The sequence below is a fragment of the Strongylocentrotus purpuratus genome, unplaced genomic scaffold, assembly GCF_000002235.5.
Source record: "Strongylocentrotus purpuratus isolate Spur 01 unplaced genomic scaffold, Spur_5.0 spur5_scaffold_20, whole genome shotgun sequence".
Lineage (NCBI taxonomy): Eukaryota > Metazoa > Echinodermata > Echinoidea > Camarodonta > Strongylocentrotidae > Strongylocentrotus > Strongylocentrotus purpuratus.
Genome location: NW_022145606.1, coordinates 12,232,128 through 12,246,401, shown reverse-complemented (window position 1 = coordinate 12,246,401; position 14,274 = coordinate 12,232,128). Strand labels below are relative to the sequence as shown.

The 14,274-nt window shown below is 36.3% G+C and overlaps 1 protein-coding gene across 2 annotated transcripts; it reads left to right on the top strand.

Moving 5' to 3' along the window:
* The first annotated feature begins 546 nt into the window (after positions 1-546).
* Positions 547-7,029, top strand: LOC105442887. 2 transcript variants are annotated; one of them, XM_011675538.2, is made up of 4 exons: positions 547-651; positions 4,073-4,356; positions 5,498-5,790; positions 6,674-7,029. In XM_011675538.2, the coding sequence occupies exons 2-4, from the start codon at positions 4,074-4,076 to the stop codon at positions 6,806-6,808; spliced, it is 711 nt and encodes a 236-aa protein (XP_011673840.2). In that variant the 5' UTR covers positions 547-651; position 4,073; the 3' UTR covers positions 6,809-7,029. The 2 variants fall into 2 exon arrangements, with proteins under 2 accessions (XP_011673840.2, XP_011673846.2); XM_011675544.2 differs by having other exon boundaries at positions 547-706.
* Positions 7,030-14,274: the final 7,245 nt, after the last annotated feature.

Genomic DNA, 14,274 nt, shown 5'->3' with positions numbered 1-14,274 from the left:
TCTTCTTCTTCTTCTTCTTGTTCTTCTTCTTCTTCTTCTTCGTTTTCTTCTTCTTTTTCTTCTTCTTTTTCTTCTTCTTCTACTTCTTCTTCTTCTTCTTCTTCTTCTTCTTCTTCATCTTCTTCTTCTTCTTCTTCTTCTTCTTCTTCTTCTTCTTCTTCTTCTTCTTCTTCTTCTTCTTCTTCTTCTTCTTCTTCTTCTTCTTCTTCTTCTTCTTCTTCTTCTTCTTCTTCTTCTTCTTCTTCTTCTTCTTCTTCTTCTTCATCTTCCTTATACACGTACATATTTCATTATTACGTCAAATTCGGGGAATTCCCAAAATTAGATATTCATTAATAGTCTTTAACTAGGCAATGGGATTATTCAATGCTAAGTTAACACAGAGAGTCTATGTCATTAGTTCAATTTTTTAATCTAAATTTGCTATAGTCTTATATTTGATATAGATTCTTTTCAAAAATTAATATGAAATAAGCTTAAACGTAAAAACAAGAAGATTTTCATTACAGAAAAATCTAGAAAGCGACTGTAGCTAAGTTGCGTTTGCGCACGAAGGTGGTGGCGCTCTCCGATTTGTGCGGATGATATATTTCTTCTTAGTTTTGCTTGGAGTTAATCAATTTTAAAGCTTAAATTCTGTTTCACCAACAGGTGAGTTCATATATTCGTTGCTATTTGTTGTGATATCGAAACGATACAACTGATGGTATGTAAATTAATAACAATTACGTATTTTTCTTATTCGCCGTAGACTACTCTGGTCTCTGTATCAAATAAGAATATGTCATGACATGTTTTTCAATATGTGGGACATTCGCAAATTACTGTGCTGCCATTTTTAGTTTTAAGTTTAGGGTGTGCCGAATATCAAAATGTCTGGATTAGGCAAATTCTACAAGAAACGTTTTCACCACATCGACCTGAGAACACATGAGTTAATCAATCTGGACCATACCAGGGGAGAATTTTAAGAGAAGAAGAAGAAATTTGAAAAATTGGCAAATTAGTCATAGACTTCTAACGTTAGATCTAGATTCTAAGTTATAAAAATAGTTTCAGCAGGTTTAGGCCTAGGAGTAGGACAGAAATGAGTTCAAACCGAATCAGAGACTCACTTCATTCTTCAAGTTCAAGCTTCAGAAGTTCAGTCTTGATGAGGTTCTTGGCTTTTAAAAAAAGTGTAAATAAGTGAAGCACTTTTTAAATCTTCATTAGTGTGAGGAATAAATTAATTGCAATTTTGATACCCTTTCCAGAACCCACTCACAAAATGACAAAACACATGCGACATCAATAAAATTATGTCACAGGGACAGTATGAACAACCTACCTACATGTATCACACATTCAGGACAATGTTGGATACCCATTGCAATGTTTAGATATATTATGAGTTAACGTTGTTTGTGTATTTACTGCCAGTGGTGATATTTCCTCTTTTTTGGGGCACTTCAAATGAGATGGCAAAGACAAAGTGACCATATTTGCGCGTGACCTAAGTTGACGTTGGCTATCTCAAAGTCAAGCATTTGTTAAGATTTCAAAAATCTGATATCACCAATGGAAAGAGGAACATAAAATTACCCATCAACAGAATTTTCTCTGGAACTGGATGTGAAATTATGAAAAGATCAGTATATTTTGGGGTCATTTGCGTCCGTTCCGAAAAAATTACTAACTTACCGACAAAGGTCTGGAGATCGTCATTTTCAGAGCAGATATCCTAAAAATTATAAGTAAGAGGTGGTACTGACTGGTTGTATGATATCTTGCCTTGCAAATTATTAAATTACGAATAATAATTATATGTCAATTTAGCTAGGAGCTTATAATATGCCACTTTTCTCTTAGTGTGGTGTCTCTGAACACTCAAACACCTCTCGATGCCCTGGAGATCAGCTACATCAGCAAGTTGTTTGGTCCATATTAGGCCTGAGTCATGTCGGGATTTTCATAAACCGCATCCGACGGCTTTGTACCGATCGGGACCCGGTGTCCCGAAATCAGCTCGCAGGATTTGTCACTTGCCTCTCTAAAAAGCGCATATCGCCAGTATGTCCCTTAAAAGTGACCTTTTTAATCAATCAAATAAATCAACACATGCATACCTCCGCTCAGATCGGTATATTCTTCCATTTGACATTATTTTCATCCATGATTGGCGATGTTTAGTGCCATTTTCGTGCCTCTAAAAGTAAAAAAACTGGGGCAGAAATAGAAAGACAACATTCGAGCTGCCATTTTGATTTATGCAGGCTGAATAAATCTGGTCAAAAAATATGAATGTTAGAATAATAAAACGGCTTTCTAAAAATGTCTTCTGTACAATATACCGATCATAGAATATTTTAAAGACAAAATAAATATGTATCTCTTATTTTAAACATTGCATGCTTTTTTTTAAAAGCTGAAAATTACTTGGTAATCAAGAGTTTCGATACGGATAGCTGTTGCAAGGCAAGTTCAGACTAGTCTCGGAAAATGCGCAGTGCTCCTTGTAATTAGCTGTAATGCGTGCCAGAACGAACCAAAACAAAGACGTGATCGTAACAAGAAAAAAATCATTAAAAACTACGAGAGCACAATTGGAAAGACAACTACTGCTCAAAATTACCATAATCAGATAGATAACTTTGACAAAGAATTCAATAACCGCCCAAGAAATGCAACAGAAATTGTGATAATCGAGGAGTAACTGGGTACATTTTTCTCGCAAGGTGCCTGCTGCAAATACTTGAATCCTTTGTTATACTCTCTCTTGTATCCCTCCTCCGCTCAGGTCGGAGATCGTCGCCACTGTGAGTCTGCCGAAGTTACATAAATGGTATAAATTCGACTATTGGTCGTTAAGTAGATTTTGACGGGTTGTGTGAAGGTTGCGTATAAAATAAAGGAAAAGTGTATGCAGCTGTGTTTTGGTACTACTGCTGATGTGTCCAGCAGGGAGAAAGAGCATTGACTCCAAGAACAGGGCAGGCGCAGACTCGAAGTATTGAGTAAACTGCTTTGTGTTGAGGTTATCCTTAATAAGATTAATAAGGTCTTGACGCACAGATGATAGAGGGCGGCATTTGCCTCGTATAGCCTCGTGTTAAATTTAAACCCGTGTAATTCGGATATTGCAGCAGGCCCTTCCGATAATGATTGTACCTATAGTAACTCCTTAAATATCACTATTTATGTGGCTTTTCTTGGACAACTATTGTTTTCTTCCTCCAAGTTATGTATCTGCTTACAATAATTTTGAGTAGTTGTCTTTCCAATTGTGCTCTCGTAGTTTTTAATGATTTTTTTCTCGTTACGATCACAACTTTGTTTGGGTTCGTTCTGGCACGAATTACATTTTCAGCTTCTAAAAGAAGCATGCGGTGTTCAAAATCAAAGAAAAAATATATATTTTGTCTTTTAAAAATTATTCGATCGGTATGTTGTAAAGAAGTACTTTTTAGAAAGCCGTTTTATTATTCAAACATTAATGTTTCTTTCAACCCGATTTATTAATCCTGCCGAGAGACCCGGCCAGTACAGTCAGTAGCTAGCTAGCAGCTGGCAACAACAACCCCATGGGGCGAACTGCCTTGCAACCCATATTTATATCAACAGTTTGGATTGATTCAGGATGAGCTAGAATATGATTGGTAACAATTAAGTTTTAAGGTGGATTGATTTCAGTGGTGTGCAAAACTGCAATTTCTTACATATTACGTTATGTTTTTCGGAGTGTCGGTTCTCAAAAAAACGAAACCGGGACCCAACGGCAACGGTCTAGGTGTGATCGACCGTACTGACTCAAGCCTAGTCCATATGACTGCAGAGTTAATAAGAGCTTGGAGTTGATAACATTATTATAAAATTATGATTTGTAAATAAGGCCTTAAAAAGAAAATTATATTGCCCATTGCGACTGACCCAAAAATGTTGAAATCTACGGTCGGCTTTAAAAAAAAAAATTATAAAGCATTCAAAACTGAGAAAAATCAGCCCAAAGACGGAGAAAAAAATGTCTTGACACCAAAAGGGCAATACATCTTTTTTTTTAGGCCTAATGCTTATATTGTATGTTTTCTTTTAGCATGGCGTCATTCAACCCTGACACGCCTCTAGATGCCTTGGAGCTGAGCTATATCAGCGAGCAGCTGGGCCCTTACGATTGGAGGAAGCTCGGTCTGTACCTCGGTATAACGGAGACCCGATTAGCCAACTGGGAGAGGCAGTACATGATGAACATAGAACAGGCTGCCAGTCAAATGCTCTACACATGGCACAACAACCAACATCCGTCCCAAGAGCGGAAGTTGCTGATAGAGGCTCTGGAGAAGACAAAGCTGAGGAGTCTTGGAGAGAAGGTCCGCATGGGTGAGTTGTTGTTATTGAATTTAATTTATTTTCCACAAAACATGTAGTTGAGGGGTCAGTGACCCAAAGACGTAACTCCATTTTGGCCAGTTTTGAGAAAAAGTGGTTTATGTGTCACTTGGGCCTTAAGGAGTTGAGTCTAGCCATTGACTTCAATGGGGTGTTGGGTGGAGTTATAAAGTCGTTGTGTTTCCTGGAAAGCCCACATTTTTCTGAACATTTTGATATCAAATACTTATTTTGACTAAATATGGAGTTACGAGCACCTTATTTTTTTTTTTTGTGGCCAATTTTAGAGTTGAAATATTTTTTTTGCCCAACTTGTGAGAATCTTTAATTTTTATTTTTTGTCATTGGGGTGGGGGGGGGGGGATGGGGGGGTGTCAGTGCCTGAACATTAGCACTCCTGATAGAATGTGGAAGTAGCAAGCTCTGCTACCCCAAGTAGTGCAACTGAGAATTTCTGTCGGGACAGCTCAGTCGGCTGATCTCAGTCTATGCGCTGGTCAATGGTTCATCAGGAGCTCTGCAATGCAGGAAGGGGTTTTACTATTAAAGGGATTGGCTAACTTTGTCTCAGATTCTGAAACAAAATCCTGAATTTAGCTCATGCTTCAAGGATGATTATAAACCTTTAGGTCAGTCAGGAACCCCATGACGTTTACAAGCCTGTCAAGGTATTTATGATTGGAAATCAAAATCAAATTTTGCGTTTTCCTAACTGTTTTCATAACACTACAGTCTTATGGGTAAAACGAGTATGGTAAAACCGGTCACTCAAAGATTTGTACTTTTTTGAGGCACTTCTTGATCATTTTGAAGCGCAACTTATTTAGGGCTTCAATATTCTACCATATCACAGACACTGATAACACGTAGGACCGTGCATCTCAGATTTAAGATTGTTAAACGATGCCTTTAAGTGCTTTGAACACTAGAACTCAAAGAAGCCATCATCATCATTTTGGCCCCATGAATCCATCGATGACGTTCAGCACGTTGTCTCCAGAAAGGAGCAGGATATATTGTTTTGTCAATTATGTACTACTTTCTGGAGGCAACATATCCATTTAGAGCTGGAATGATTCACTTGTGAATACCGGCCAATGATCTTAATTAATTCCCTTCCCTTTCATTGCAGGCGAATGTCGGCGCACAGTTCCGCCGGGCATGAGGCCTATACCCCCGGAGCCCTTCAACAATCATCAGCACCCTACCCCTCCCGCCCAAAGGTACGAACCCATCGCCCATCTCCCGCAACAACCCGACATACTACCCATGCGAATACCCCAGCAAACCAGCTATGAGATAACGGAGATCAAGCTAAGGGATGTTTCCAACAAGCTAGGTTCCGAGTGGAGGATGGTTGGAACTTTTTTAGGCTTCAACAACTCTCAGATTGAGGTTATGCAGGAAGAACATCGAGTCGTTAAGGTACTTCAACTTTTTCATTAAGTTCTGGGGTAGTTTTCTGAAAACTATTTTGACTTTATTGTTGACTTTCATTTGTACTTTCATCATTACTCTCGAAGAACCAAAATAAAAACATAAGACTCTCTACTTTTGAAAAAAATTGTTTGGTAATCAAAAAATTAATTTGTGAATTATTTATTTCTTACATTGAAAAACACAGTACTAATACATTTGTAAATTTCAGAGTAAAACCCCGAATTTCCAACAACAAAAAAATACCAAGTGACAAAAAGGAATAGTAAACTTATCATACATTTCTGTAAACTGATTTTTGATGTGTAATAACTTACAGTTAAAATGGCTTTACTTTTTATATGTATCTCTGGATGGGGTACATTTTCATTTCTTTATTTATCTTTTTATTCTACCGTTATTATCCCCTCGCCGACAAAGTCGGAGGGGGTATAGTAATGCTATAGTAGGGCTGCTTACAAAATTGCATACAAAGTACCATTAAGCAAAAACTGGCAAAGGGATGTTTAAAATACAAAATGTCATCAGTGATTGTGTTTGCTGACCATGCTCTTCTAAAACCAAAGTTGGCAACAGAAAATTGTTGAGGAGGGTTGTCACACCCCCTCAAAGGCATGTTCAGACATTTTTAATTTTTTTTGTGTGTGTAAAATGAAAGGCAGCTGCACGTAGTATTCAATGAGCTCTGTGTTTTAAGATACATGTATTGAGAAATTTCAAGAGTACTACATTTTACGTAATTGTTTTAAAAAAAACAGCAGTTTTGTTGCATCATATCTGAACGAGCCTTATGTAACAGATCTGCTTACATTTGTAGGTAAAGTCATTTTGAAATGTTCATTTGTATGTTCTGTGTCTTCTATCCACACAGGAATGTATCTTCCAAATGTTACTACAATGGCGAAACACCAACGGTGTCCAGGCTACAAAGACTAAATTAAAGAAGGCGCTGCAGCGATCGCAACGTGAAGATTTGGTGGATTTCATTGATGAAGCGGATGATTGAGTCCTAGCTAAATGACAAAAACTTTGATGAAATGACAGACTGATGAAGCCTTTCCAGAGTCTCCTGTAGGAGGTCAAGAGGACCATGACTACATCATTGAAATCACCAAACTGGAAAGAAACTTAAAGGGCAAGTCTACCCTGGTCATGTAATGCCTGGCTGGAATGCTCCCCAGGGAGTGGAGATTGTGCACACATTGTTTGCGGGCAAGCACTTAATCCAATGACCGGGGTAATAGTATATTTGTAAAGCGCTTAGAGACATTTGTATTAAGCGCTATATAAAAATTAAATATTATTATTATTATTATTATTAATTTGGTTTTAATAAAAGCAGAAAAATGAGAGAAACAAATAAGTGAAATTTTGAGTAAATCCAATTAGAAATAGGAAAGTTCTTTTAGAAGTTATCATCAGTGAAACAAACATTGGCAACACTCTAGTGTTTCATGCAAGCTCCTCTCCAATTCGCTCTGTGCAAAACTTTCATTTTCTTAGTTATGATGGAATAGATTTTGTTTACACAGGGGTTGTCTGAAAACTGTCTTTAGGGAAAATATAGATCTTGGAAGTTTCTAAGGACAGGGTGATTCCGAGGGGAGCTCACAAGATACGTTAGAGTTGCAAATTTGTGTTTGATGGATTTCACTTTCAAAAATTCATAACTTTCAGATTTTTGATTGTTTTTTTTTCTCAAAATTTCACTGACCTATTTTTCTCAACTTTTTGCTTCTATTAAACCAAACTTGATATCAGGGTGGACGTCCCCTTGTATGAAATGGCTTAATTAGCATCTGTGAGTGTGACCGCTTCTTCAGCAGGTTTCCATGCTGCTAACAGTTCATGAAAACATCTGATTCAAGTCACTAAAAATATTGGAACCGTGATAAGATCAACGGGAAAAACTCCAGTTTGGCATTTCCTATGGAAGCCAAGTGAGCTGTTTACACCTAATGAAATGAACATTGATGTCACGTTTCAATTTACAATCGATCGATGACTGTTTTACATGACTGCTATTAAAGAAAGTATGTGGAAGTCATTAGAGCTGTTTACACCTCATGAAATGAACATTGATGTCACGTTTCAAATTACGATTGATCGATGACTGTTTTACATGACTGCTATTAAAGAAAGTATGTGGAAGTCTTTAGAGCTGTTTACACCTACGGTAATGAAATGAACATTGATGTCACGTTTCAAATTACGATTGATCGATGACTGTTTTACATGACTGCTATTAAAGAAAGTATGTGGAAGTCATTAGAGCTGTTTACACCTCATGAAATGAACATTGATGTCACGTTTCAAATAACGATTGATCGATGACTGTTTTACATGACTGCTATTAAAGAAAGTATGTGGAAGTCTTTAGAGCTCTTTACACCTACCGTAATGAAATGAACATTGATGTCATGTTTCAAATTACGATTGATCAATTGCTGGTTCACCTGACTTCTAATAAAGAAAGCATGTGTGGTGGTGGTGGTAATTTTTTACCTGACTGCTAAGAAAGCATAAATGTTTAGTTGTAAGTAAGCAACCAGGCAGCCGACGGCTTAAGTCCTCTCCGACGAACTTGGTAATAAGGATTAATGCCTTACCGAAGAGAATGAGCACATTTACACCACTACTCTACCACTGAGCCATCCGGCCTTCTTCCCATCGCGGCTTCAATTCAAATTGGTTTTGAGTGCATCTTTTATGTATGCAAAACTGAAAGACCAAGCTGTACTAACCAAGGCTCAAGATTACAAGATTCTGTGATGTAATTCAATGTTTATTTTAATATCTTGAAATACTGGACTGTTTGTGAAATTTTAAAGAGTTCCTGATTTTGCAATACATGTATTATCTTTATCAAATCTGCTCTATGGCTTGCTATATGTGTAAATGATATTGTCATTGAGGAGTTAAAACTCTCTAAAAGATCTCCTTCTTGTTATTCTCCTTTTTCTTCTTGTATTTTTTTCTTTTCTTTTGCTTTTTCTTCTTGTTAGTTTTCTTCTTCATTTCTCCTTCCTCTTCTTCTTCATCTTCCTTCTTTCTTTTTCTTCTCCTTCTTTTAATAAGGAGACATTGCTGGATATTTGATTTTAAAACTATGCTTGTGAAAGGTTATTTCACAGCAGTGGACATTTAACATTTAAGTTAGCGATTTTATCATTTTTATGAATACTCTTTTATGCTACTTTCCAGCCAATCTATAAAAATATGTTATCTGATGTCATCAGATATTTCGTCACTGTTTTCACGAAGTGACGGTAGTGAAAAAAATTGCATTCACTTTGCGTTACGATTTTCCTCACTACCGTCACTTCGTGAAAACAAGGACGATTTGTTGATCTTCTGACACTTATTCAATCTTGCTTTATTTTAGGAGCATTTGAATTACATTGCTTATTATCTTACAATAGTGAATTTACATGTAAGGCCTACATGTGTATATATTGTAATCATGTAATTAGAATTCTTTTTATAAATTCATGTAATTGTTTATCATGTTAAACAAACAGAGTATTAATACTTAAATTTAAAACCACCTGTTTGGCACAAGGGATTCATGTTCAACACATTTATTGAAAACTCATTTGAACTGATTTTTTTTTCTTCTCATTGGCAAAATTATTGTGAATAGTGTCTACAGTACATATTTATTTATATATTTGTGCTGCACAAGACTAGACGATTTCATCCCTCTATGTGTATCAATTTTTGCAAAAATCAGGCCAGGTTTTCAGTCAGAATCAATTGATGGGTTGGTTTTGACATCCAATATCAATATGTGCGCTGATATCAGCACAATCAATCTCATTGAATACATTTACAAAGTTTGGATTTATTTGGTCATTTTGCTGCACTGCACTAGTTGAAAGATGTCAACCATCGCAAGCTGAAAAATTAGCCTGTCACGGTTTTCTAGTTGGGGGCGCCATATATGGTTCTTTCAGCTGGTGTCCCTCTATAAAGGGACACTTCTTTCATCCATCATCAAGCTAAGAGCAATACAAGAAGAAGAACAAATTATTTTCAATTTGAAAAACAATGTGTTGCCAATTTGAGAAAGAATGTGCGATCAATTAAGCCCTTTTGAAAAAATCCTATCCTGAAAGAGTTAAAAGAAATATTACACATGTGTTATGTGATTTTCTTTTATTTCTTTTTTTCTTGTCAGGGGGTGGAGGAGACTTCAATATTGTTCATGTCTGAACAATGAGATGTAAAGACTACATTAAATTTATATTCTTTTAAATACTGTAAATGTACTCATTAAATTCTCTTTACAAGTAGTCCTTTTTTGCAATGTGTCATGAGTTATTATTAGTCTTCGTTTCAGCCAGGACAATAAACCTGTTATGAATACAATCTGTGCATGGGGAGTAACTTGAACTGAACTTAAAGGACTTTTAGATTCGCACGAGGACAATGGGGATTGCTACGATCGACGTCCTTTTAATGCACTGCCTTGAATGGACGTCGCACGTATCAGTCCACACAAATCTAAAAGTCCCTATTGTAAATCCCACCGAGACGATACATGTTCATGATTTTTGTCTCGCCTGCGTAGCAAAAAGCGAGACATAGGCGCCGCTTTTCCGGTGACGGCGGCGGCGACGGCGTCAACATCAAAAACTTAACCTTAGGTTAAGTTTTTGAATTTTTGGTATAATTTTTAAAGTATAAGTTCTTAGTCAATTAAACTTTGACTATAGGGTAATCAAGTATCCCCAATCATGTGAGTAGAATTTCAGATCACAAAGTCAAGGTCAAAGGTCATTTCAGGTCAACAGACTTGGACTATGTTGTAGCATCATCATCGAAAACTTAACCTAAGGTTAAGTTTTTGAATTTTTGATATAATTTTGAAAGTATAAGTTCTTAGTCAATGAAACTTGGACTATAGGGTTATCAAGTCTCCCCAATCATGTGAGTAGAATTTCAGGTCACTAAGTTAAGGTCAAAGGCCATTTAAGGTCAACAAACTTAGACTTTGTTGTGGCATCAACATTAAGATTTTTAAAATGCTTCTTCTTCGTTATTTTTCAACCGATTTTGATTCTGATTGTTTCATATGATAGGGCTAGGAGGGAATTTAAAATTTCTACACAGAATCGTGAAATTCATTATCTATGCTAATTTATGCAAATTTTATTCGAAATCACAAAAAAGGCTTCTTCTCCTTCATTTCTCGACCGATTTTGATTTGGTTTGCTTTATATCGTAGAGCTAACTTTGGTACACTAAACTTCTACACAGAATTTTGAAATTGTTCTCCATTAATTAGTTATGGTAATTTATGCAAATTTATTCCAAAAATAACAAAAATTGCTTCTTTTCCCTCATTTCTTGACCGATTTTGCCTTATCTGGTAGAGTTAAATTTGGAACAATAAACTTCTACACAGAATTGTGAGATTTTGCTCCATTGATTATTTATGGTACTTTATGCAAATGAAATGAAATTATGTCCCTTCCAGGGCATCAAATTTCTATTTTTTGACCGGTTCAAAAGTGTACCACATAAAATTTACGATATTTGTTGTTGTGAGATGCGGATGAGCGCTACGTCATTGACGTTCTGGTTTATCATATTGAATTGCGTTATGCAGGCGAGACCGCCGAGAGCGTTTCCCTTGTTTAATGTAATCATTATTCATTTATGCACTGACGGTACATTCTATTAAAACACAGGTGGAAGTATTCTTCTCAAGAGGGCAAACAAAAACAAAACGTCTTCTGATGGGGCCCGCTGCATAAAACTTACCATTGATGGTAACTTTGCCATCAACGGTAACTACCATGGTAACAGGGCTCAACAGCCAATCAAAATCAAGGTTTCCATGGTAGTTACCATTGATGGCATCAGTCAAAATTGTATAACATAATAACACACATACAAATGGCACTACAAGTTTTGTTCCCAAATCACAAAACAGCATGGTTTACAAGATATACAGAAATCAGACCAATTAGAAATTAAATAAAATAATATTAGAATAGTACCATGATCATCTGTGAGAAGCATTTATTTGGGTGAAACGTTTCTAACACTTTTTTAAAAGAAGTATAGTATTAAAATCACTAATTTTTCCTTAAATTGACACAACATTCATTTTTTTTTTGTAATATACTTGCCCAAGCACAGCAATAACATAACGCCCTGTGGCAGAGGGTGTCATCTGCCAAAGGCCATAACAGGTCAGTCCTGTTTGACAAAGAATGATAAAGACTAACTCTAAATTGTCTTAAATTGCTCTCCTGAAATTTAAGTAGAAATGGTATTGGATAATTGAAATAAAAATGATGATCATAAGCCGTGCACTATGAACATGCATGACTGACAAAGAAAGCGGACAAAATATACAGTTCCTCAGGAAGACAAAGGAACATCCCTTCACTGCTATTATGTAAAAATATGTAGAACAGGTGTCACATGCATATTCACCTTTTTACATAATAGCAGTGAAGGGATGTTCCTTTGTCTACCTGAGGAACTGCATATTTTGTCCACTTTCTTTGTCAGTCATGTTCATAGTGGCAGTAGCTTCATCAGCATCAAGGATGTTCTTCCTGAGAGCCATAATTGCTATCATCCCATCGATTGCCAGGTACCCATTTACACCTTTGCGGAGAGTGACAAATATGGATTAATGTCTTGCCGCAGGACATTAATGCCAGACTGGGATTCGAACCCTCAACCTTTGGATTGAGAGTCAAGTGAATGAACCACTACACCGCGACACCTCCATATACAATGAAACCTATATATTAAGACCACTCAGCGGGTAACATGAAAGATGGTCTTTATAAGCAGGTGGTATGATATCCTTTAGTACAACCGGTTTTAAGAAGAAAAATATTCAAGGGAAACAAAACATTGGTCTTTACAAGACTGGAGGCCTTTCTATACAGGTGGTCGCTAAGGCAGGTTTTACTGTATCAGATACCATACAGTGTATATGAGAGGACATACACATTAGAAAAGATTAACGGCACAGAAGGCCAATTAAGTAGCAGTGAGAACCCCCCCCCCCTTTTTTTTTCCTTCGAAAACTTGCCATTTTCCATGCTCATAAGTGCCCTTTTTATTTTCTAGTAAGTGCCCATTTTCAGGTACGAGAAGTGCCCCTTTTTACTTTTGATGAGTGCCCCTTCACCTTTAATAATTACCCTATTCAAATTGGAGAGGTGCCCCTTTTCCGTTGTAAGAAGTGCCCCTTCCCCTTTTAAGAACTACCCCTTTTTAACTCCGATTTGCGCACCTTGTATTTTCACATGTGCCCTTTTTCATTATGATAAGTGCCCCTATTTAAAAAAATCTCCATTCCCCTTCTCATAAATGCCCCTATTCACCTATGAAAAGTGTCAATTTTCATTCTCATAATTACTCCTTTTAATCTCTGATAATCTATTTGAATACATGTGCCCCTGAATAAGTGCCATTTCCCCCTTCACATAAAAGCCCCCTCAAACCTGATCGGTGCCCCTTTTCTTTCAACAAATGCACATAAGAAGTACGTGCCCCATTGTAACCTCTGATTATTACCCTCTGTACATCAGCACGTGTCATTTTCTTTTCTAATAGGTACGTGTCTTAATCATTTATATTTATTTATTTATTTATTTCTGATATTTATACAAGGTGGCACATATCACAAATTTGGTGGTCTTCCATGAGGCTCTGTTTGGTAATAATAAAACAAATAACAGCATCAAAAACAAAATTGATAAATACACAAGCATATAAACAGGTAAAATACAAATGAATTGGTATCCCCATGAAATAACTGATCATTCAAGAATCATCCTTGCTCATTTACAAGAAATAGGTGAATGGAATTTTCAAATTAAATAATTTTTTTAAAAACGTTCATTTAATAATCAGATATAGCTTAACGCACGGGATACCAAAATTGTTATATACATATTTACATTCAATTGCTCTTTAACTTATACACTTAATTAGGTTGTTTACAAGATATCTGAAAATGGATACATTACATGTATGAATATAACGATAACCATGTCAACCAAATTTCATAATTTTGCAAATAGGAAAAAAACGGTTAGCTTCGCTAGAAACCCCCAAAAGTTCACTTAAACGTCATCTCCAGATAACAGGACTTTTAGAGCGTGTTTAAAACTGTTTATAAGTGTCGATCCCTTTACTTCAAGATACCCACTGAAGAGGAAAAGAAACAGCGCCATGCATCTAATCATCAGTGATGAACAACTAAACAAAAAAAAAGTACAGCCAGGCAGAAATAATCTTTTTAGATTGGTCAGCCTTAAAACCCAAAAACAACATCAACAACTTCTCATCATTATTACGTGCCCCTATTTTAAAGCGACTATAAGAGCAATTTCTGCCAAAACTCCCTCGCTAAACTCACTCGCATTTATAAATGGTATAACTGTGTAGTCTGTGTTATATGGTTTTATACAACACCTACGTGGATCCTTGTCA